The 26,377-nt window shown below is 36.8% G+C and overlaps 1 protein-coding gene across 1 annotated transcript; it reads right to left on the bottom strand.

Moving 5' to 3' along the window:
- Nucleotides 1–205: 205 nt before the first annotated feature.
- GORASP2 (golgi reassembly stacking protein 2) lies at nucleotides 206–26,377 on the bottom strand. The gene is made up of 10 exons (XM_039856011.1): nucleotides 26,172–26,377; nucleotides 15,726–15,806; nucleotides 14,450–14,653; nucleotides 13,903–13,989; nucleotides 13,058–13,188; nucleotides 9,417–9,549; nucleotides 7,639–7,762; nucleotides 4,049–4,135; nucleotides 2,951–3,061; nucleotides 206–1,535 (listed from the first exon to the last, which is right to left on the bottom strand). Exons 1-10 carry the CDS (start codon nucleotides 26,232–26,234, stop codon nucleotides 1,195–1,197), a joined length of 1,362 nt encoding a protein of 453 aa, XP_039711945.1. The 5' UTR covers nucleotides 26,235–26,377; the 3' UTR covers nucleotides 206–1,194.

The following is a 26,377-nucleotide window of genomic DNA, read 5'->3' as shown; positions in this document are numbered from 1 at the left end:
TTGTATCATTTTGCTGTAAGTATAAATCTGGCTCCAGAAATGAATATATTCTAAAAACTGGCTGGCACTGGGCTTCCTAGTGGAGGCTCTGGGTTGGTGCTGCTAAGTCTAGTGTCCAGGGGAGTGCTCGTAGTTAGATGTGCTGCTCGCTTAGCAACATTCATGCTAGTACCACGTCAATAATCGATGAACCTCTTTCGTCTTATTTAAAAAACAGAGATATAATGTGCATTTAATTTCATTCAATAAATCGATTCCACTTATCACCTCTTAGAAAAGTTAGGAGAAAGCAAACATTAAGACATGGAAATTATGTTAACGATGTGCAACATCCTAGAGAGTAACAAGTGTACACATGGCAATTAGGAGTTGTAATTTAAACGTACCACAAGAAGAAAAGTCAAATTACTGTAATTTATTGCTGTATCTATTCTTTTCCAATATAGCTATAATGTTTTAAGTAGCCACAAAGTGCCACCTTCTGGTTTAAAACTGCAACATCTCCTTTATTTCTTTTTAAATGCCATTTTATGGTGGATGTGTAAAGCAACAGCAGCAGTTACAAAATGTTGTCTGTAATTCTGAGAGCTCAAAACAAGGATCTGTGTATAGGCTGAATAGAAAGATGTTCAATTAATAGTGCATATTGTGCAACTTTAACAAACATCTTTAGTTAGATTATTTCGTGTAAACCTTAAAAGAGATGTGACTCACGGAGACCAAAAGTATAATTATCTTTTCCTTTCGTGGTTTAGTGAGGTGGTCTGCATTCCTGCAATCAATTTACAAAATACAAGATATGTTGCATGTGAATATTAGGCATAAAATATTTCTTCTTCTTACAGAGAGAGCAGCAGGGGGACAGGGAGACTAGTGGACATCCTGTCACCACCTTTCCCAAAGATGCACACCCCCAAGAATGGCAGTGGAAACCTGGCAGCAAGCTACCCTTACAATTCTTTTTGGTTGTTTTAAAATACAAGCACTTTCTAACATTTCCCTCCCAGGCCCATGAGCCTACCTGACGTAGCAGGATTCAAGCCCAGGTCCTCTTGCTTAGTTTCCCCCTTAGAATTATTTACAGGATGCCTACAGATACAGTACAAACTAGTACGAAATTAATGATAGTTGCATTTCCAACTCGCTTCCGTGGTTAAATAAGCACACCACGCCAACTCCAAAAATGGTTCAAAGTTAAGGTGACTCAGAGGCATTTGCATCCGTTACTGCAGAAACAGGCTTCTCGCTGGCTGGGGCGGATTCGCTGACTCTGTCCTCAACAGTGGTGGGCGCCTTGGAAGTTGGAAGCATCACATCCACAGTGAGTGCGGAGGCAGCGTCTGCCCTTGCAGTGGTCGTGACTGGGTCGGAGGGTGGGCTGCCGGTGGATGGGAGGGAGGACAGCAGTTCCTCTGAGCCTGCTGCAGAAGAGACCTCTGGAACCAAAGGGAATGACGGAAGGAACTCGGATGGCATGGGGAGAGGTGCAATGCCAGGTAAGTTTCGGGGAGGCAAAGAAGGAAGAGGTGGCAAACCTAGGACAAAAATGGCATAGATCATACATCCTCCCAGCACCGAAAGAGCAGCAGTCACCATCACATGACTATTTTCATTTGTATTTCATTAAGGAAATTGACGCCAAGGAGAGATGACTCAAAGCACAATCTCTGCTTATCCTCAGTTGGAGGCCAGGACAGTAAAATATTCACTGTGAGACCAGGAGGAAAGGTTCCTCGCTTCCAGGCTCCTAGGAGCCTAGGCTGTGTATGAGTCAGTCCAGCTCAGGTAAGAAATGATTCTCCCAGTGGGGATAGGTAAGCAGCTCACCCAGCAAAGCCGCAAGCTGGGTTAGAGCTGCCTTCTGGACAGACAACAGGAAGAGGCACAGAAAAGCCAGCCCTCCTGGGAAGGCAATGGAAGGGAGGGGCTGGTCAAGTGGCCCTGCATCAGCCTTGCCATAAGTACCCATCCTCTGTTCAAGCCCTGTGACTGACTGATAACTTTTTACATTATACTTGGTGGGTTTATTGTGACGATATTAAAATGAGGAATAAAGGAAAGGGCTTTACCTCTTTAAGAAACAAAGGAAAGGCAGGCTGTACAACAGGTTCAGGGCAACCGCTGGGCTGCTGAAACCCTCAATGCTCTTAGAGTCTGTCTGTCAATTTGGGGAAAGGGCAGAGGAAGAAGCCAAGAATACAGGGTACAAAAGAAAAGACAAAGGGAGTGCTAACACAGTAAATGTTAGAGTGAGTATACAGTTATTAAAAGTCAGCCCTGACACATGGCCATTTCAAAGTCAAAGGTACCTGGGTAATCATTAACTAGGAGAGCAGACCTGTGAGATACTCTGCTGCTTCATTTTTATCAGTGCATAAAATCTGAGTGTAAACACCTTGAAAATCTGCTAACTTAACTATCTGCGGCTAAAATCTCTCACAGTTTTTATTATAAAAACATTTGTTAATAATGAAGAATATGTATTAAACAACAAGCCCAGCCAGCTGAGCAAGGGTAATAGTTTCACATCCTGAGTTTCTGGGCCTGGGCTATGCAAGACAGGTACTTCCACTGGCAGCCGCCCAAAACACAAGAAGAATCACAGGGAGTTTTCACCTCCACTGGATGAACGGTATATCTTCCATCCAATTTAGTTACAGCAGCGCCATGCCATGCAACTGTTTATTTCTACAACTGGCCTCTACTGTGCTTGAGCTGTCAGGGTGCAGGGAGAGGAGAAAGGGGGATGATAGGCAGAGGAGAATCACAAAGATATACTTCTTCCTCTTCTTTTCAAATTTTTAAATAAAAAAGATTACTATTTAGTTGAAGCAGCTGAAATTTATTAAACTGATCTGCTTTTTCCAGAAAAACTGAAATAGAAGATTGGCTCTCCTTGATAAATCTTCTTATTAGACAGAGTCCTAGGAAGGCAAGATGGGCAACATACCCGCATTCACGAGTTCTGGAAGGCTGACACTGGGCAGGGCATGTGGTGCGGGGAGGTTGAGGTTGGGGAGGGCGGGCAGGTTAGGTAGTCCAGTTGGTAAAGGCATCAGACCTGAAGAGAAGGTGAGAACAAAAAGTAAACATTGGGGAAAACATTCAATCTTTGTGTATTCAAAAACTACTACCCACTTCGAAGTGAGAAAAGCAGAAGCCCACCTATCGTGGGCAGTTCTGTCTCACATTAACAACGAAAGCTCACTTAAGCAAAATGTCTTTCTATACGGTTACAACAAGTATGAATACTTTTAAATCTGAGCGCAAGAATGATGAGACCTGAGTGTCTTAGAGAAAGGAATGATTTATCCCAGTAAGTATGGTAGTAAACGGAACTGAATATTTCTTTGTTAGTTGAGGTTTACGGTCTCTCTCTGGCCTTTTCTTTTTTTTAATTCTGAAATAATTTCAGACTTAGAGTTACAAAATGTATTTGCTATAAAGCATACCCACATATACCTTTTACTCAAATTCCCCGAATGCTAACATTTTACCATACTTGCTTTATTGTTCTGTGTGTGTGTGTGTATGTACACACACTTAGTTAATGGGTTAATGGCTTACTATGTGTAAGGACATCTTTAGTCATACAATTAAAGGCTCTCGCAATGCAAATATACTAGATCATTGAAATAATATTTGTTATCTACTGGATAAAAAGACTTGGTCATTACTGGGAACAGTAAGAGGAAAAAAAAAAAAATCTAACAATGTTAGAGCTACTGAAAACCCAAATAAGAAGTGCTCTCTTCTAGGACACAATGTGTATTCACACAAACTATTAGAAAGCCCTAACTTAGGAAGCTCTGAAGCAGCGCAGCTTTTACATACTCGCCATTCCCGCCTCATGCTGCAGAGGCAGGCTGGCCAGGGGTAAGGAGCCAAAGGCTCAGAAGCTAACAGCTCATCGCCACTTGCTCTCATCTATCAGCAGTAACAAAATGAGTGACAAAAACCACACAGGGTTTTTTTTTTCATTGTTTTTTAAGATGAAAAATTTTAGTAATGCTATTAATACACACATCTCTACTCTCCTGCTACTTACCTGGTAATGTAGTAGCTGGACTCATTGATGGCACAGAAGTGAAGGACTGGTTTACCTGTGGTGGCAATAATGGTACTGTTGGTACACCTAAAAAAAAAAGCACAATCTTTTAAAATCTAACAAATTCGGCTGACAAAGAATGAACAGACTATTATTAAGAGAGTGTTCAGTTCCCTTCCCCTGCCCCCATGGTCAGGTCTGCATTCAGTGGGACTTCATTTAGTCTGGTTTCTGGCTGTGTCACTGTGTCATAGCTGATCTAATTTACTCTGCCCATGGCCCTTAACAAAGACTCTTAGCAGAGCCTGGGCCAAGAGGGTGGGAAGCTCTGCAAAGCTGCCCCGCTAAACTCACTGGACAAGAGTTTTATATTTGACCCAAGCAAGACTAGATTAGAAAACTGTTCTGGAAATTTGGAAATGGGACACTAGATTCTAGTCAATCTTTACTGGGCTCCTGAACAAAGAAGCCATGTGAACCTGGGGCTGCTGGAGGGGGTGAGAGGGATGTGCCCTGAAAACAGCGAATCCTGATCTGTGAAAGAATAATGCAGATGGCCTGAAAGAGACAAAAGAGCATGTGGACCTCCAAAGATGGAATGACCTGGCTTCCTGAATCTCCATTTCCTTTTGATCTTAGGTTCTGTGACACCCTTCTGAAATCTAGTACATTCCCACATTTACTGATGTTAGCTTGAGGAGGTTATGTTTTTCACAACCATGTAACTCTTAAGATACTACCTAATAAAGATTATCTATTAATGTTTATCACCTATTCATGTGGGAGGTTTTGGTGATGCCAAAACCGCACTTTTATTTATTGCACATGGATTCTAGATTTTGTCTTACAGAGATCTGCTTATATACAGGAGCAGGAATGAATTGTACCTAAAAATATGAAGTAACCATTTTCAGATATTTATTTATTCATGTATTTACTTTTCTGCAGCAATTGGAGGCATGCAAAAGCAGAAGAGGGTTCTTTGTTTTCATCTGATTCTTAAAGGGGTTGGTTGGTTGGGTGGTGTGTTCGTTCACTGAAGTTTTGTGGGGGCATCTACTATATGTTAGATATTATTCTAGACACTGAGGCACTTTGTGGTATAAAGAAAAGAGAAATCACTACCTTCAGGAAATTTATATTCTAATTAAGGGCAAGAAAGGAAGGGAAACAAATATCGAACAAGTAAAATACATGTAAAATAGTTTAAGTTTTCCATAGAAAAACTGAGCAAGGAAGAGGGACAGGAAGTGTAAAGAGTATACCAAAAAGGTCACACGGATTAATGCCTTTCAAAATGAAATATTCATTTTCTAAAAATTTCATAATTTAAAACTTTTCAATCCATAGAGAAGTTATTTTTATAAAAAGTACATATAACCATGTACTTTTATATTTCTACAGTTACTGTTTGGGCTACTTTGCAATAGTATAATTAAAAGTAAAGATGAGAAAAGCCTAACAAAAAAGTAGTTTCTCATGTTTTGATGCTAGAACAATTGAGTATTTTTAAGTAAAAAATGTTGATTTCTTTCAGTCTCTTTTGAGCAATTATTGCTTTACGTACATTTCTGTCTTTCTTTTAATATCCAAGAAGCCATTTTTCTACAGTATAATAAGGCCAGGGATCTCAGTGCAAGTACTTATAAGACAATACAAGTATAACTATAATGTAATGAGGGAAGATTTAAAATGTCAAAAAGAAACTGGGACCTGAAGAGTGATGTCAGCTGTCCCTTAAAATTAGAAGAGCTCTTAATATAGCACCCGAATCAGTTATTCAGATATGGGCACACGGCTACTGCCTTGAGAAATTCCCGAACCCACTCTTACTTAGTCTGTTCAGGATGTACGAGAAAAATCATAGTATCATAACAAGAACTCAAACACTGTTTAAATGAAATAAACTTTAAAATCCCAACTGTATCTTAGGCCTGATATTGATGACATTAATATTTAATGTCATCTATGAAATGTTCTAAAATTGGATTGTGGTGATGACAACTGCATAAATTTACTGAAAATCATTGAGTTGTATAGTTACAGTGAGTTAATTTTATATTAAACCTCAATAAAGCTGGGGAAAAAACCAGCAAAGAGTAGGGGCTGGGAAAATATATCTCCACATTGATAACTGGTCAGACAGAAGAGAGGGGTTTGTTATACTGCTCCATTTACTTTTTAGTATGTTTGAAATTTTTAATTATAAAAAGTTAAAATTTAAATTTAATCTAAGAAAACGTATCTTTGGGAAGTAAATGAAAACTCTGAAAAGAGACAGGATTTGAACCTAGGGAACAAACTCGAGATCATACTGCTGACCTTAAATGCATCTTGGTGGGCTGTTTAAAGTCCATTCCAGAACAGAGTGGAGTATAAGCAAATTCTGAATACAAATATTAAAAAGTGCTCAAGAATAAAGAATATTAATGAAATAAAACTAAACCATGTCAGTATTTCATTCACTTAATTTACATTTACTGAGTACATAATATAGTCTTGGTATTATGAAGAAAGAAAACCAGAAAACAGAAGATTTAAAAAAAAGAAAGGGAAAAATAAACTCTACCAACATACCAAATGAAGAACTATATCATGTGACCAAGCAATTCCACTCCTAGGTATATAACCAGGAAAAATGAAAACATGTCCACACAAAAACTTGTACACAAATGTTTTAGAGCATTATTAATAGCCAAAAAGTAGAAACAACTCAAAAAGTCCCTCAAATGATGAATGGCTAAACAAAATGTGGCATATCCATCTAATGGAACAGCTTTTATCCATAAAAGGGACTGGAGTATTAATTTATGCTATGACTCGAATGAACCTTAAAAACATTATTCAAAGTGAAAGAAGCCAATCACAGACCACACATATGAAATGTCTAGATTAGGCAAATCCACTGCAAGAGAAAGTAGTTTAGGAACTGCCCAGGCCTGGAAGGTTGGGGAAGAACAGGGAGTACTGATAATGGGTACAGGGTTTCTTTCAGGGTAATAAAATGTTCTAAAATTGACGGAGGTAATGATTACACAATTGTGCAAAAAAAAAAAAAAAAAAAAAGAAAAAAGATGAACTGCACACTTTAAATGGGTGAACTGTATGGTATGTGAATTAGATCCTAATAAAGTTGTTGAAAGAAACTAAAATAAATAAGGACTATATGCATTAGGTAGAACAAGGAATACATGAAAGGAAGGAAACAGACACATGTCCCATGAGCAAGACTGAGCTCCTAGGAATGCTGCTGACTTCCATACCCCATGTCTACTACCTAGGGGATACGCAAACATCTATTGGGTAAACAGAGCAATTAAACATAATGTAAAGGTAGAGCCCAAACTCTACAACTTGTACAATAGTGAAAGAAGCCCAAGGTCTAAAATACGTTGAGAAGGGGTTTAAATGCTGGCCCTGTGTGCAAAGAGCGTGGTAATTTAGTACTATCTTCCACAGAGAGGGTCTGTCAATGCAGAGCACATTTCAAAGTATACTGGCATTAGTTTTTAAAGTTCTGTAGCTTGAGACAGAAAAGAATATCATGTAAAACAAAGTAGACTGAGAGTAGGATATATTTTTCTGTATACCTGTAGTGAGGACATTACTGACAGCTGGTGAAGTTGTGCTAATAGAAAGTCCAGACAGACCCTGTTCAATTTCTGTAGTCCCTGGTGGTGACAAAGATGGGGGATTAACTGAGGACAGCTGGACCTTCCAGAAAAGAGAAAGGAAAAAAAATTACTCAAGTTTACTTAAAGAAAATACAAATATTGGCTCTCAATAGTCCTACAGATACCTTTTTTTGAGCATATAGTAGCTGTCAGGTTTTCACCTGACACTTCCGCCTTCAGACACCTGCCAAGGACCATGCATTGTAAACATCTCCCCATTCTGTCACTTTCAGTCTCTTGACATATGGCATCTACACTGTTACACACTGTTCTAACTACTTCTATACTAGGAGATTCTACTCTCTTCTCCTTCCTGGCCAACCAAAAATCATTTTACTTAACTCTTATAACGCCACTGCTTTCCTCTTCTCTGAATTCTCTACCAGAATTTTGTTTTTAACTTTTATCACTCATGGAAGAAATTAGCTGGAATCTTAATACCATGATAAATCCCTCTTAAGTTTCTCATCAATGAATGAATGTGGCAGCCAGATCTTTACCTTCCAGCAAGGGAAAATGAGTGAGTATGGCCATATAAATTCTACAGATGGGTAGATGCATGGATGGGTGGTTTCACCTCTGAATACTCCAATTTCTGCCAACTCTAGTGCCTTCTGGCACATTCCAACTTAACTTGTATTCTAGCCCTTTTCTCTAGCTGTCATTTCACCCTCTAGTCTTCTCAGACTACCCATAGAAGCTCGTCTGGTTAGGGGCAACAGATATGGTCATAGGAGTCTGAACACAGAACTACCCTGGCTCTGGCTATGGTGGTGGGGGTGGAGAGGGAGCGGAGGTCCTACTTCTTCATAGCTCCTCTTCATTTCCTCTAGAATCGGGGATAGACAAACTGTACTATAAAATGAGAGTGATAGCAGCCCTTTCTTTACAACTATAGCATTTTCTTTATAGATGTTTGTTTTTTATTTAGTCATGCAGACAAGAGTTAACTATCCTGTGGGACACAAGTGTCAGGTGAAAACCTGACAGCTACTGTATGCTCAACAGGAAACATTTTAAAAGCCTATAATCCTGTGCAGAAATCTCTCTTATTTCTTTAAAACCTTCGCTTTGATCCTGTAATAGTCCCCACACACCTAGCATTCTTTGCTTTCCCAGTCAAGTTTCTTAAACTAGTAAGCACCAGCTGTCATCATCTTCTCATTCACCATTTAACCTCTACTTCCTGTAATTTGTTATCTGTACTCCGTCAAGTCTCTGAAATTGCTCTAGACCAGGACATGTTTTTTCACTCCTTCCCTTACAGACTTCTCTGCGGTATCTCACAGAGCTGAATATGCTCTTTTTCTTGAAGCTTTGTTCTCCCCTTGGATTTTTGAGCTTCCTATGCTGGATCCCCTTCCTCTGCCCATCTATTTAAATAGGAATGTTCAAGATTCCGACTTCAGTCCTCTGACCCACCCAGGCCCAATCCCTCGATGATTTTTATCAATGCTTATTGAGTTAAATTATCTTCTCTTGCTGATGATTCTGATGATTTGTTGATGATCTGTATCTCTAGCCTTGTTCTCTTTCCTTAAATCCACATCCATAGACTATCCATCTGGATATGCAGATCAAATTCAACAAGGTCAATAGTTAACTATCATCTGCCCTGTCTCAATTAATGCTACCACCACATACATCAACACTCGATAAACTTTATGTCAAATTAGGTAGTAAAGTTATCTTACCTCCATAAACCCATCTTTAAGAGGAGCAATAGGTGTGCCAGCCATCTGTCCTGGAAGAGAAATTTTCTTTCCTTCTTCAAAGGGGCGTGTAGGTATTCGATGCAAATAACCATATCCAATGCCACATCCTAGGCTATGAAAATATTTTTTCTTAAAATTACTTTTATCAATCATAGCTTGCATTTCATTGAAGTTTTGAAATATAAAAACAAATACATTTCCATTCTTTTAAATAATGTCATCTTATCAAAGGTCTCCTCTGACCACCCTTTTATGAAACAGAACCCTTCCTTCCACCATGGATGCTACCCTTACTTGCCTTTATTTTTCTTCAAGCATTTTATCACCATTCAACACAATGCATATTTATTTATTTTCTGTCTCCCCCAATAAAATGTTAAGGTTCTTGAGGGCAGAGACCTTGTTTTGTTTACTGCCTTGACAGTTCCTGGCACACAGCAGACACTTAATAATTATTTGCTGAATGAATAAGTCTTTCCACTGAAGAGCTCCAAGCACTTCTATACAATGTTATTTACATATCCCATAGTTCTTTTTCAGAACCTGACACACATCGATCCAAATTAATCCAGATTATTCCTAATTCATCCTCCTACTGCTACCAGAATCCATCTTTTTAAATAAGATATGATCACACTGCTTCTTTGCACAGTCTTTTGGCCTCCTAATATTCCTTTTTCCTTCTTCCTTTTGGGGAATCACTTTGCTGTTGTGTGCTGTGCTGGTGAGATTGTCAATTAGGGAGCCTCTTCTGCCCAAACCAAGGAATGGCTAATGACAAAAGCCAGGCCAGTGCACCTCTCCTGTCCATGGCTACAAATCTTGGGAGTGACAGAATAAATAAAAACGGCTCATCGCTTCAGTAGAATACTAATGAAATTGTCAATTAGTCCTTCCTCTCTAAATCCCTAGAGGTGTCCTGAGTCCTAACCTTTCCAAGTCTGATTCTTTAGTTGTTTCTTTGATTATATGAATGATTCTACAGCAAAAAATTCATGTCTGCTTATGACAATGACAGCTCTTTAGAGCCAAAGAACCCCCATTGATAAAATATCATAGTCTCAAAGTATATCCAAATTCCTGCCCATGGTATTTAAGGCCCTTCATAATCAGATTCCAGCTATGTTTCTATCATGATTGCTTTTATTTTCCACACTACTTGACATTTTCTGAATGGGCCATGCACCGATATCTCTGCGTCTCTCGCCTGCCAGCATTTATTATTTCCGCGGGTACTAAGAACAACAAAAGCTGGGAGATCAGGCAGTGGCCAACTTCAGCTCCTCCTTATCCAAATCTGATTTCATAATGATGCTTCATATGACAAAATTACTTGTTTCTTCTTCTCTCACTTTTCCTCCCTTCTACCATCAAAACTGCAATTCTCACTGAACTGGACTGAAGATAAATTTGGAGGAAGAAAGTAAGATTAAATAATTTATATGGATCAATGATAGTCTTTCAGAGACAGCTGCAATTTAAGACGAGATGCTTATTAATCAAAATAACTAAGTGGTAGTAGAGAGGCACTTAAGGCAACAGTGAGAACCTCTGCAAACTTAAAACTAGCCCAAGAATGACACTAAGGGAAATGTGCTGTATTCAATGAAATGTGGTCAGCATCTGAGGAAAGAATGAAAACCAGAGGCAGATATATGCCGATGAGTGCAGACTCAGGAATATGGTCTGTGTGGGCCTGTCTAAAGCAATGACTGATTTGGGTATTTATCCCAAGAAAACCAAAACGATAAGTTGTAAAGATTTATGTGTCACTGTGTTCAAGGCAGCATTATTTACAATAGCCAAGATATGGAAGCAACCTAAATGCCCATCAACAGACGACTGGATAAAGAAGTTATGGTTCATATATACAATGGAATATTATTTAGCCATTAAAAAAAAAAAGAAATCCTACCATTCGCAATGACATGGATGGACCTAGAAGTTATTATGCTGAGTGAAATAAGTAAGATAAAGATAAATACCATATGATTTCACTTATATGAGGAATCTAAGGAACAAAAAGAACAAATTTATCAAAAACGGACTCATGAATATAGAGGACAATCTGGTGACAGCCAGACTGGAGGGGAGATGGGGGGCTGAGAGAAAGGAATGAAGGGTCTAAGAAGTACAAGTTAGTAGTTGATAGAGGGTCACGGGGATGGGAAGCACAGCATAGGGAATGCAGACAGCAGTAAGGTAATGACTAGGTGTAGAGGCAGAGGAGAGAAAGAGTAATCAGGGGGATTGTTTCATAAACTATATAAATGTGTAACCAATGTACCATATACTTGAAACTAATAATACAATTTTTTTTTTAAATTAAAAAAAATTAAAGCAATGACTGATCAGTGGAAACAAATCATGTCGAAAGAAAATGTCTTCCAAAGAAAAATAATTGCCAGAGTCTAGAAAAGAAGGGCTCCAAGAACAAGAATGTAGCGGTACTTAGTGGAATTAAAAATTAACAGAACTAGTGATGATTTCACCATCCGCAGAATCTCTTCCTTGTACTTTGATCCCATGCTCACCAAGTACTCTTGTGGTACTAATCTGACTGAAGAATTTTTCTTTTGTAAACTGAAAATTTACCATTCTAATGAATATAGCAGCTTTGCAAATTTAGTTTATATGAGTCAGTCCCTCTGAAATTAATCAATTCTGAATGCCTTGAAAAGATCGTATTTCTGTGTGGTTATAAACCTGTCTGGACAATGGGCAATGATAACGATCAAATATTGCCTCAGACAGGCCAGATTCTTAAGATGATACCTCTATCTCATTTTCTCAAGTTGCAAAAACTTAGCATTCTGGTGGCAACAGACGTTCAGCTGTATAATCTCAGGCACTGAGGTTAACGACATTGTGAGCAAACAGGCTTTCTCTGCCTGCATCAACTAAGTCATCCTTTTCCCAGCAAATGCTGGAACTTTTACAAAACACTTGGAAGTCTCCAAACCCTAGGCTTTCCTATAATTACAGCTTAATAATTCCTCAAATTAAAAAAGTCTGTCAGGACTGTCAAATAGCGAAAAATTTGTACAATTTAAACAACAGCTGAAAGACCTAAAGAAGCATGCTTTGCTTTGGTCTGGCTTTTCAAAATTAGGGAACTGACTCATCAGTCCCAGAAACCTGATTTTATAAAGCTTACTTATCTGCTTGGTTTGGTCCTCTTTCTAAATGCTTTTTATTGTTGCAATTTTGTCTAACTTTTGGTTGAAATCAGCCTATTTCTGAAAGCCAACAATTTCCACAAAGTGCTAAGAAAATTTTCCAGCAGCTAGATATAGTTACACTGTACTGTCCCATTGCTGGGGAGGGGAACTGGGAAAAAAAACCCTGAAAAATGACTTTATTAAAATAACAAAACCAAACCAAAAAAGGCTCTTAGCTCTTAAATCAGTAAGGAAAAAGACGATATATATACCATTCTCCCCAAATATGTGCTTTAAAAAAATGAATTATTTGGTTTAATATTCTAGGTCAGCTCTTTCCTATTCTCAAGTGAAGTCTTATAATAAACCAATAACTTATTTCAAAATAAAAATGTTCAATGTTTATAACACATCTGGCTAAGTTCAGACAGTCATACCTTAGTCTAAAAATGACCTTACCTGCCTTCTCCACCCCATGCAGAATTTGGTGTAATAATCACTTCTCTGCAGTTATCAGTGTCTGTATTATACACATAAAGTTTCAATGGTTTTGCTTCATGTGTTTCAATAAGGCTGAACAGATCTTCAGACTGCAAAAGCATCACAGGAGAAAAATGTTTTTATGTTACTGAACTTTAGGACAGCGAGTCTCCAACATGGTTAATAATAAAATCACCTGGAAAATTTAAAAAAAAAAAAAAAGCAAAAAAAAAAAGCCACAGATTTTGGGCCTTCCCCCAAACACAAAAATTATTTCTTAAAATGGATACTCCAAACAAGGTTTATTATCTCTCTTCTATGCACAAGGCCTAAGGTCTGGTTTCTTAAGACCCAGTCGCATTTTAGTAAAACTCTTCTCACCCAAATTCTACATATTCTGCTTTTTGCTCATTAAGACTTGGGCACCTGGGGTACCTTACTTTTTCTCTCATTTTTGATTTAACAATATATGCTTCTATTAGCTATGGCAAAGAAAAGGATCTAATATAGCTGAGACAATTTTGTAACGTTAAAGGGGGGAGAGATAATGAAATCAATAACCAAAATGAAGATTTGATTTAGTCTTGAGGTACATAAGAGATTTATGTATACCATACACAAAATCTGTGAAACTGCTACACAGTATGTGTTTTTCCTCATAGCTATACCTAATAAGACACTTCTGAGATGTTCTGTTTAATGCTCTGAAGCAGTAAAAACCTAAATTTTAACTCTAAATGCAAAGTATGCAAATATACATCTGAACTTAAACATTAATTAAAAATGTTATATAATTTTCATTATTAATAAAACACACTAATTACCTCATTCATGACAGTATCTGCTCCAATGATATAATCACTGTGAGGTCTAAGACCTGCCAGTGCCGCAGGAGAATTTGATTCCACTTCCTAAAATGAAACAAAAACACACCCCAAAATTAATTTATATAAAATAATCTTCAAATTTTTACAGTTCACAGTCTTTAGTCGTAGTGATTAAAACCCCTATATTTCTAACTGTCTTGTTAGAGATAATGTCAGAAACTACAAAATACAAATTTTTAAATTTCCCAAGCATAAAAATTACATAATGTTTAATAAACATTTAAAATATTTCCGTAGCTATCTGCTTCTTCTAATGGATAAATCATTAGAAAAGTAGTTCTTAGGCATCTATATTTCTCTTCCTCATGTTTTTTTTTTTTAAATTAATTCATATTTCAAAAGCAATGAATTCTGATTTTCAGGAACTAAATGTGGACTAATAATAATACCCCTTCTATCTTACCAAACTGGAAACAACCACTGTTAAAACACATTTCTATGCTGCTTGCTAAAATGTAAGTAACGGCTCACAGTTGATACCTACCAACACATGCCAAACATTTTCATTTGCCCCATCAAAGCTGCAGAAACGAATGCTCACTCCCAACAAGCCCTGGCCACCCCACATGTTACTTGGTGTGACTGAGGTCTCTCGCAGCTCCAGTGTTTTACTGCTGTAGATAAGCATTTTTACAGGCTTTTCAACATTTGCTTTCAGTAGATCCTTAAGAGTATCATTGTCTTTATTCTGTGAACAAATAAAATTATTTTTCATAATAAATAAAGATGTTAACTATCTTAGCTGAAGAATCCTATGGCCCTATTACAGTAATATTAATAATCAACATAAAACATTTACTAGGCAAAGTTTTCATCAACATTCAAATATTCCTTCAAATAAAACAGTGTTAAGAAATTAAGAATAACTCTTACGTAAACAACAATTTCTGACTTTTTTTCTAATAGCCAACTACAGATTTTGGAATTTGCAGCTCAACATTAATTGAAGTGATCTAGAGCTTCCATGATAAAAAACCAAAATAGTCCATAAAAAGTCGTATTACTACCAGAGTTGGTATGCCTCTCATTTTAAAATCTAAACCATTTGCTTGTGCTGAAGTTTAATTTTGGATTTCCCTTCCAAACATACACTTTATTTATTAGGAACTGGCAGGAAAAGAAAATGGAAGCAGTATGTTAAATATTTCATTACATAAATGAATGCAAGCCATTGTAGGAGATGTTGATAAGTAATAACAAAAACTTAAGATTGTTATGAAAAATAAGCCAACCAAGCAGCCATTTCTTTTGATGAAATTATACAATTTCCTTCCTATAGGACCTTACTATAGGTAAACTGAAAGCAATTTATAAAAAGTGGTTTTAATTCTGCACTTTTGGAATACATCTATCTGGCTCTAGTAACACTGCTTATATATCATGGAACTTAGCTCCAAGGAAATTGACAAGTTATCTGAGAGTCTTTACTAACCCATTTGTCAATAACCAACAAAAGTCTGACATCTTTGAAAAAGCAAACTTTTTCATCTTAATTATTTTTCTGTTTAACAAATTTAAATATTTAACACATAAAGTAAAAGTCTCCAGTGATTTTATTCCCCCAAAATAATCAGTGTGACTATCGTATTCTATATTTGACATTTTCATGTTTACCAACACATGTTTATTTTTACAAACTGGTATCATACTCTAACGTTTGTAACTAATGAATAAAAACATCCATCCCAGATAAACTGAAAAATTCCATTTTCAAAAGATTACAGATTACTCTAAGCAAAACTACAAAATGCTGAACTTACTAATCTTGAACCATTAATAGAAACAATAAAATCAAAGAATGGCTCCAGTCCAGCTCTATGTCCTGGGGAATTTTCTTGTACCTGTAAAAACAAAAATGCCAAAATAAAAAATTTGAAGTTTAAATTTGTAAACAAAATTTTAATACCTATCTTTTCTGTAAAAATAGATTAATTTTATTGATAAGGAAATATACACACTAGTTCCCTCATTTCTCTCTCCCAGATAATACCCTTGGCAGCTTCCTAAATTCTACTCATTCTTTAAGTTCATCTTCTATATATGGTTTTCCCTCTATGGTTCTATTTCACACCACTTTCCACTTTTTGAAGGCAGGGGGAGCAATCCTCCCAGCATTTAATACATAACATGGCAGACAATTAATTATTACAACTGAGTGACAAATTTAAATTAATTGGTGAGCATTTATTCCATGACTACTACTAGAAAGGCACAATTCAATAATAAAATATAGGAACATAGCTGCTGATGTCAAAATATTTGTAATGTGTTCAGGAACAGGCAAGAAGAGAAAGGGAGACAGAAGATATATAGCTCTCTAATAACTGTAATATAAGACCGAACAAGTAAGGGCTAAATGCAGGTACAAAGTTCAAAGGGAAAGATTCTTTTTTTTTAATTAAAAATTACTGGGGGTGACATTAACAAAATCAAATTAAGTTTCAACTCAGTGTGTCATTCAACTGTAAGTCGTATATATATTGCATTGTGTTCACTATCCAGTTAGATTTCCTTCTAACACCAAATATCTGACCCCTTTTACCCCTATTGACCTCACCCCACTGCCCCTTTCCCTGGTAACCACTAATCTACTGTCTGTGTCCATGAGTCTCTGTCATGCTTATCTGTTGCTTTCAGCTTAAATCCCACATATGAGTGATGTCATGTGGTTTTCAACTTTGGGAAAAGTTCATTCTGATTGAAGAAGCTTCACACACACACACACACGCACACACACTGACACACACACACACTCTCTCTCTCTCTCTCTCTCTCTCACACACACACACACACACACACACACACACACACACAATCTCTCTGTCTCTCTAATTGTGCTTTAAGGAGACAGAACTTTCAAAAGTGAAGATGGACAAGGGGATAAGGAAGGATATCTGAAAGTTGAAGAAGTGATATGAATAAAAACTCAAAAGGAGGAGTCTGAAAAATGAGGACCATACTATAGTACAGCTAGACAACAGGGTGATATGGGATAGAAATACAGAGGTACGGATTTTGGAAATCGGAAATCTTCTAATCCAAGAGGTCTGGGGGTAGTTTCAGGAAACAGTGCAGCTCCCGATATGATATGCAACATTTTGTATGAATCGGCAGTTTTCAGTAGGTAAAGATCCAAGGCTTTCATCAGCTTCTCAAAGGTTTTCTCCATGATACAAATAAAGTGTTAAAACCACTGATCTTGTGAAATTCTTTTATTTTACAGGTGAAGAAATCATCCTCTGATTTGCCTATGGTCTCACAGCTGGTTAGTGGTAGAGGTGAAACTCAAAAGTACATTTTACAACTATTAGTCCAGTAAGGAGGCTGCTGGAAAGAAAGGGTGGAGCCAGATTTATAGAGGACTTTAAATGGAAGATTAAGATTATTTTGCTTCTCAACAATGCAAATGTTTAACATCTCAACTTTGAAATGGATTAAAATTAACTATTAAATTTTCTAAATTTGCAGTAATAAAAATATTAGTAACTAGTAATAGTAGTAATATGACAAAAGAGCAAAAAGTTAATATAATCCATTTTGCATTTCTCCTCTAAAATATTTTCATAATGTTTTAAGGAATTTTTATTCTGCTTGATGTTTTTAAATACTGTCAAAATTTTCCTATGAAAACGAAGTTTGCCCTGATATTTGTAGGCTGATTTTCTATAATAGTCCAAACAGTTCTAATAGTCAATTGTAAATAATAGATATACGCTGTCATCCATACATACATCTGCAGCTATTTCCACAGTAATAATTTTAATGCTTTCAAAATGGAACCCAGATTGTTCCCAGAATATGTCCTCTAATATCTGACTTCTTGGATTAATGATACTAATCTTGGATTAATGAGACATTCATTACTTCTTGAATTCTTGTTACCTTTTATTTATTTAATGCCAAATTACACTATCATTGCCTCTGAAGAAGTAAAATTAAATTTTCTTCATTTGGCACAGTAAAGAATGTTAGTTATCCATTTTAAAGATTGTTCAATGTTTTACAAAAATTGTTTGATCTTGCTTTATGCAAATTTGAGACAAAATCATTTTCGTAAATTAAACAAATTAAATATCAAAAGGATTTAAAGGTGTTAGCTCTAATAAAAATAACCAATACACACTTGTTTCGTTTCTGTATACTCAGTTTCCTTAAATGGGGGACATTATATATAATCAAGTAAAAAGTCTAGCACCCACAACAGCAGATAGATTTCTCCTCAAATGGCAATGCTGAAAGGAAAAAAGGTGGCCGTTTGAAGCTATTATGAGAATAAAAGTGAGGTCAGGTCACAGCTAGGTGAGAGAGTCACAATGTACTAGGTGTGAAATGCCTGCCTATTAGGTAGGTGCCTACCAGGTGTAAAATGCCTCAGGTGTGAAGAGGATAAATAGCAAAGACTCTAGGAGCTCCCTCAGAGTCAAGTTTCTCATTTAATAGTGTCCAATTCTAATTTTCTGAGTCGGAATGCTTCCAAACGACCATTCTTTCCTAGAAACCAATCAGTCCATTGATCAATTTCAGACTTCTCCATTGAGGCTGCCAAATTTTACCGTCTTAGTTAGAAAGGGCTAAAGACAGTGCTTTTGTAATGCCATCACCAGCTCAGAAAGCTGATCTTGCACACTGATACTTATCACACCACTCTCCAAGTATAAAGTTTTACTGCTATTTGTTTGAAAAAGAAAGTTTCCAATACCGTTAGATGTAGTCCTCCCCATAATTAAAAAAAGATTCAATAACTATCTTTGAATTCTAAAATAAACGGAAAGAATCCTTTCTCTAACACTATTTTTCCATTTTCCTTTGCTACAAACATTGCTCTGTTTCTAATGGACCTTGAAATTAATTTCTTTCCTAAATTTATTTACATCCAGCATAATTCTGCCAACTAGGTATCTCAATTACTGCTTGGAAGCCAGTAGAGGGAGCCCTGGGAAAATGTTCTCTTTGACCCTAATGCACTTAAAAGGAAATTCCTTCATTTCCTAGCACAAAATAAGGTCTATGACACAGCAAATTAAGCATTCACACAGGTAAGTTTCTCTAGTAATATTATCCAGTGACAAGAATCTCTTAGGCACCTAATCTCTCAAGAATCAGATTACTTCAATAATTTCTGTCTCCTGAGATCTCTCGATTGTTGATTCATCCTTTGCTCCCTTCGAACCATCTTAACACATGGGCGCATGCGCACACATACACATGTACACACACGCACATGCACGTACCTGCTCCATGGGCCACTTAACATTATTGGGCCAAATATCATAGCAATTTAAGATGAACAGATAACATTTATAAGTTTAATAAGATTTTACAAAATTTTGAAAAAATGTACAGTGAAAAGATAACAGTGTTGTTGAACTAGAGTTACTTGGTTTTGAGCCATGGTTTTACCTACTTATTAGCAGTGTGTCCTTGGGAAAGTTTATCTTTCCGGGCTTAAGTTTTTTCATCTGCAAGTAAGGGATAATGTCATCTACTTTACAAGGATATTGTAGAAATTAAATGAGTTTGTTTATAAAATGCTTGGCTAAGTCTCTGACATATGATAGGAGTCCTACGAATCTAAAATTCATCTTCCTAACTCTGCAATCAACACCTGATGGCAAATCGTTACAACCAGTTAATTCTTGAACACTACGTTCTTTTTCTAACGATGTATTAATTTATCTCTTACCCTTTAAAAAAGAAAAGAAAAAGATGTAAAATGTTAGCCAGCTAAGAAGAGGAGAGAAATTATTTCTTTAAATGTTGTCTCTCAAAAATCAATTCCAAAAAAAAAAAAAAGGAAAGAAAAAAAAAATTCCATATGGACAGTGGATCTAAATAAAACTTTTAGAGAAAAACACAGAATATCTTTGAGACCTTGAGGTATGAAGACTTCTTAAATAGAACACAAAAAGTACTAACCATTAACTAAAAAACTGATAAGCTAAACTATACAATATGAAATACAAATATAATACATATTTAACAGAGAAACTGTATTCAGAACAAATTTAGAATAGTATGAATCATTAAGAAAGAGTAAAACCACGGTGAGATATCACTTCATATCTATAAGAACAGCTACCATAAAAAAGACAATAACAAGGATTGGTAAGAATGTAAAGAAATTGGAACTCTCGTGATGGTAGGAATGTAAAATGATGCAGTCGTTGTGGAAAAGTTTGGCACATTCTCAAAATGTTAAACACAATTATCATATAACCCAGCAATTCTACTCCTAGGTATACAACCAAGAGAAATGAAAACACGTCCATGTAAAAACTTGAATACTCAAATTTCACAGCTGCATTATTCATAATAGCCAGAAAATAGAAACTCAGCTGATGTTCCTCAGCTGATGAATGGATAATCAAATTGTAGTACACCCATAAAATGGAATATTATTTGGTAATTAGAAGGAATAAAGTACTGATACACGTTACAACACGAACAAACCTTGAAAACACTACGCTAAGTGAAAGAAGCCAGTCATAAAGACCACATATTGTATGATTCCATTTAAATGCCCAGAAAATGCAAATCCATAGAAACAGAAAGTAGATTAGTGGTTGCCAGGGGGTGGGGGGTAGAGGGAATGGGGAGTAGTTGCCAATGGGTAACAAAAAAGGTTTTGGAAGTGGATACTGGAGATGGTTGAACAATTCTGTTAATACACTATAAAACCACTGAACTGTATCCTTTAAAAGGTTGGATTTAATGATCTATAAATTATATCTCGATAAAGCCGCTAAAAAAGAGATAACCTAATAGAGAAATAAGGAAAAGATTTTAGTCAATAAATACGAAAATGTGTTCAACTTCAATAGTCATTAAGGAAATGCAAATTAAAACCACAATGCAATACCACTACGCACCTATCAGAGTGGCCAAAATGAAAAAGATGAAAACTACGATGTGTTAATAAGGATACAGAACAATCAGAAACCTGTCAGTGGGAATGTAAATTAGTAAACTATCTGGCAATATCAAATATGCATACCTTCGACCAAATATTCCACTCTTTCGTATACCTAACAGAAAGGGGTATACATATGCTTTTCAAAAGGCACATACAGTATAATGTTCACAGCAGCACTATTTGTAATAGCCCCAAACTAAAAACTATACAACATCCATCAACAACAGAATAAATTTTTTTATATATTCTTAATGCCTTGAAATATAGAATGAAATGAAAGATCTACAGCAATACACAACAACATGGATAAATCTCACAAGCAAAAGCAGCCAGACACAAATGAATATATATCATATGATTCTATTTATATAAAGTATAAGAAGAGGCCAAAGTAATCTACACTGTTAGAAACTGGGATAGTATTCACTCTGGGGAGTTGAGGAGTAGTCAGAGTGCGACTGGAAGAAGATGAGATGCTGGTTACACATGTATGTTTGCGAAAATTCATCAAGCTGTCCACTTATGTGCACTTTTTTAATATAAAAAGTTTTAAGATATGCTTCCTCTATCCAAAAAGTAGAAATGAAATTACTGCAATCTAAGAACATATTGAAAATCTCACCCAGAAGGCACTAGAGCCAGTGCTGTGCACTCTACCACTTACTGACCAGAGACAGAAACCATAATTACCCACCAACAGCAGGGTCTCTCAAATGAGGATCCTGAGGATGACAGTCCCTACATTAAAATGCATTTCATCCCCAAAACATGAACGTGTCTATTTGTTCAAGGCCTATTTATATGGGGAAACATTTATTTCCAACTATACTTAAAATTCCTAAAAGTGTCCTAAGGTTCACATACATTGTATTCTATGGCATTAATTACCTGAAATATTCTGATTCCTACATTTAAAAGCAATTTCAAAGACTGTTTATTAGTTAAACTTCATAGTCTTTTATTAGAAGAGATTAATTTTGGGAGCAGGTCAGAATCTTTAGGTAGTATTTATAAAACTTTTTCGATTATAACTTTTATTTGGAAATGACATCAAATAATGTTTTCTTTTTACACTCACTGTTTTCAGAATGAGTGAGAAGGGGGTAGTAGTGAAATTTTTATGTTTTTCAAATGGCAGCATGAGTTTTAAAAGTTTGAGAAACACTGTCAGCAGAATAAAGAAAAAATTATGACTATTAAATATTGGGAATTTACTTTCTCAAAATAAACATTAAGCAGAAATCCTTCAGGATTTCATGTAGATTAGTTAAGTCATCATTTAAAAGAGTAGATCCATGTAACAGAAGAAATGGTCTACGTATTCCATTTCCTATTGAAATTATTCCACTTACTACTACTTTCTCCTTTAAAAAGAGTACCTAATGCTGCCCAGTCTGTAACAAATGGCTCGGGAGATAAAGGCCTGTTATTACACAGGAGACACATTTCATCTCAATGTCCTTTCCCACAAAACATTCATCACCTCACAATTTCTCTTGGATGGAATTATAATAGTGAACATGACATTTTCCATGTCCCATATTGATGCGAAAACTGGTTTCAGAATGTCTTCAGATATCCCCCATCTCAAAAAGTATTAAGTGCAGAATGGAATTAATGTGAATATCTTAATTTCTAATAGGTATCCATTGGGCAACTCCAAAAATATAATTTTGAAAATGCCCTTATTGAGTTCACTTGATAATTAATAAAAAATCTAGCTAGGCAAGATTTCTATATTCAACATACTTCAATTGCAGTTAACTCATAGTAAGTTTTGTAACAAAACTGGGAAGTACTGGTTAACATTTTTCCTGCCTATGTTAGAATTAGAAGACGGGAATAAAAGTGGTACTCAAGGTGAATCCACTGCTTAAAGGAATCTGAAATATAGTGTTATTTTTAAAAGAAGATTTTTGAACAAATTTTAAAATCTTCCGCTAAGAGTTCACTTTTTAAAAATGACTTTTTATAACTATATATTTTTGAATATACAGATATTTCATGATTGCTGTGGAAATTTTAGAAAATATATTAAAGTTTAAAAGAAATATAAATATGTCACCATCCATCAATAATCCTTTTAATATCCTGGCTTGGTTACCTTTCCAGTTTATTTTCCTGGGTGCTCAAATGGACATGGAAATACACGGAGAGGAATACCTTTGCCCACAGAGTGTTTTGAAACACAATTTTCACTAAACACATAGTATTTGATTCTGGCGTTAGGCCCTCATTTATTTAACAATTCCTCAGCTGTAAGATATTTAGGTTGTAAAGCCAACATCTTATGATAACTTTTGACCATATTGTACTTGAATATGTCATATCATTCAAAACTCTTGTGAAACATGGCTAAAGGGCAATGCTGGGCACAGGGGAAAAAGGCCAGGAAAAATACCTCAACAGTATTTACCTTTTGATGGTAGAATTACAGGTAATTTAAGTTTTTTGTTATACTTTTCGAACTTATACAAATGATCTCTAATGAACACGTGCTGATAATAAAACAATTTACTAAAAGGAAGATCAATGCTTATATAGACATTAAAATTCAATAATTTGAGAAAATGTACATTTTAAGTGAAAACAAAAATAGCATTCATTTAAGGTTGTAGGTATGTACTTGTAACAGCCATAGACTAGAAAAATTAAATGTCCAACACCAGGAGGTGCTGCTTAACCAAACTATGGTAAACTGACTTCTATGGAGTGAGGTGAAACAGGAAGCAGATCTCTATGTGTTGCCATGGAAAAACCGCCAAGATGGGTTTTTGAATGAGAAGACCAAGGTGTGTAACAACAGTATGTATTATATGATCCCAAAAGTTACAAAAGGAAAAAAAAAGAGTGAAAGAGGAGGGTAATTTATTTTATATGCATAATACATTTTTTAAGGAATACATAAACTATCTATGGTGGTTAACTCTAGAGTGGTGAGTTGGGTATACAATATGATCACAACATGAGAATGTGCATTAATAAATAAATACATAAAACATAAAGAGGAGAGTACACTGCTCATAGCAGAAAATCTGGAACTGTTTTCAAGGTTGTCCCTAAAGATTTTTTTAAAGCAGAATCTAACAATGGATATGGAAAAATGTAAAAATGTAAAATTCGATCTATCTGGATTGTAGGGATTTTGAAATAATAATAAAGCAGTAATGCATATGGGTGACACTATACTTGGTATTTCAAAATCCAGTCATTCGAGTTTTTATTACTAACAAGGAAATGGCCACAGAATTGACTATTAAGGAAAACTACTAATTAAATGATTCTAGAACTTGTTAAACATGGATGATTTTATTCCAAGGTTATCCTACCATATTTACTCTGGTTTACAAGCTTAGTAATCCAGCGGTGGGATATATCGCTGCACATTTAGGCAATAACAAATGAAAGGAAGATATTTTTATCTGTTGAGATTTAACACAGTACTTTTCGCTTTGAAAACAAAGAAAACCAATTACAGAATCAGGGGCAGAGTGGGTTAGAACTCAGATACATTTAAAAATTCTCCTAAACTAGGAGACCATTACTATTTTAAAGCTCCCTCTAATAAAACTCGAACAAAATAAGAATTATTTCATCTTTTGCAACATTTATGCTCCAGCTGCAGACTGGAAACTAAGCCCTCCTGCTTCTAAAAAACCAGATTTATAGACTGTTAACATATCTGCACTACAGAATATGTATGAGCACTGACTTACTGAGGTGCACCTATGTAAAAAAAATACACTTTAACTTGTTATTTATGGCAAATGTAGTCATTAACAGAAATCACTGAACTGGAATCCTTTTGATACATACAGCTTTTTAACAGACTTAAAACTCATTAACATTGTGCTTTACTAAGTGCATGTATTATAAAAATATCATGAATCTGCAAAGATTCATGGCCACAATCAGTCACTGTGAGAACCAACTAGTAATACTGGATAACATACCCCAGGCAGAGAACTCAAAATCAAATCAGATAATGGAAAAGTACTGCCACTAACTTTCACTTCATACCTAGGATGTGATACTTCTTTGTTTCCCCCCAATCAGTGTGGTACTTGGCTGTTGGCTTAGCTGCAGGGAACAGGAAGGTAATATGTTTATAGACTACCTTTATTTTCCAGGGAAAAAATCATCCTTTCCAGAGCAGAAAAGTGACTAATCAAAGCCTTACCGCACAGATATCTGGCTAAAGCGTGTCTCACCTAAAACATGGGACCTAAAGCAGAAAATGACTGTAGCACCAGGAAGTGCACTTTCTCACTTTCAGTGAAAACGCTCTTGCCTGTAAGAAGCTAATATCTAGTGACACTCTATTACGTCCTGAAATGGCTCTACAGATTGGGGTCACTCTGTTGACAGTCAATCATGTTACCACACATGCAGGTGTCACAGCACACAACCATCAATGCTACTTTTAAAGACTTCTAGTTTAATGAGTAAAGGACCACAGGCTTTGTTCAATCTAGGCTGTCCATACATAGGGACTTCGTTAATGCCTTTTGAAATACGATGCTTCTCTGCAACCTGGTGACCCACGTTGCTTTCCTTTATTTACCCAGATTATACTTTTAAATGTTCTTCTTCACTACTTTATTTTTTTTAACCACTATGGCTCTAATCCTTAATCTCCACCACATCTTGAGCAGTTTTAGGACAGAAAGGAAGTTCTCCCGAGCCAAGATATGTGGAAAAGGACTGACGGGAAAGGTCAGGAGCGACACAAGTGGAAAAACTCCCGTCAAGTAAATTTAAGTCCGTCAAACCTACTTTAAGGCCATTTCGTTTTCGGTTTGCCTGATTGGCCTTTCTAAACATGCAGACAGCGCCGAGGTAAATTAACACCTGCTGTCGCATCCCCTGCCTCTTCTCCGCGGGTTCCAGGCTTCCTTTTCTCGGAAAACTCAAAAGATACCTTCGTAATCACCTCTTTGCAGACTTTGCCCCCAAGCCTTTCCTAACTTTGGAAGCTAAAAATTAAGCGACAGAGGGCAGAGATCATGAGAAGGAAATTGAGCCAAGGTTGCTCCCCTCTCGCCTGGGTCGCTCCCTGGTGAGGTCGCCAGCGGTCCTCCCAACGAGGGAGACTCCGGGCCCGCAGCGATCTGGGGAGGCGGGATGCGAGCGGCCTCTCGAACCAGCCTCGGCCACAGAAGCGCCCACGGTCGCCGCTCCCTCGCCGACTCCGGCCTGGCAGCCTTGGGAAAGGGCCCGTCGGGGCCTCCGCCTCCCGCGGCCAGGCCCCGCCTCCATCCCGCAGCTCTCGGGCCGCCGTCGGAGCTCTTACCCGCAGGACGTGGTAGCCTTCTGTGCCCCCGCCTGGGATCTCGACGCTCTGCGAAGAGCCCATGGCGGAGGGCGATCAGTGTGCTTCGGCCGGGCTCCGCGATGATCCCCGCCAGCCGCGTACCTCCCGCTCCGCTCCTCCGCTTAGCACTTGGGACGTGGCACTCCCTGCCGCCGGAGAGCCGGGCCGCACTGCCCGCCGGGAGA

Source organism: Pteropus medius, unplaced genomic scaffold (assembly GCF_902729225.1).
Source record: "Pteropus medius unplaced genomic scaffold, Ma_sr-lr_union100, whole genome shotgun sequence".
Lineage (NCBI taxonomy): Eukaryota > Metazoa > Chordata > Mammalia > Chiroptera > Pteropodidae > Pteropus > Pteropus medius.
Note: the sequence above shows the minus strand (reverse complement) of the source record. Positions and strands in the feature narration are given on the sequence as shown.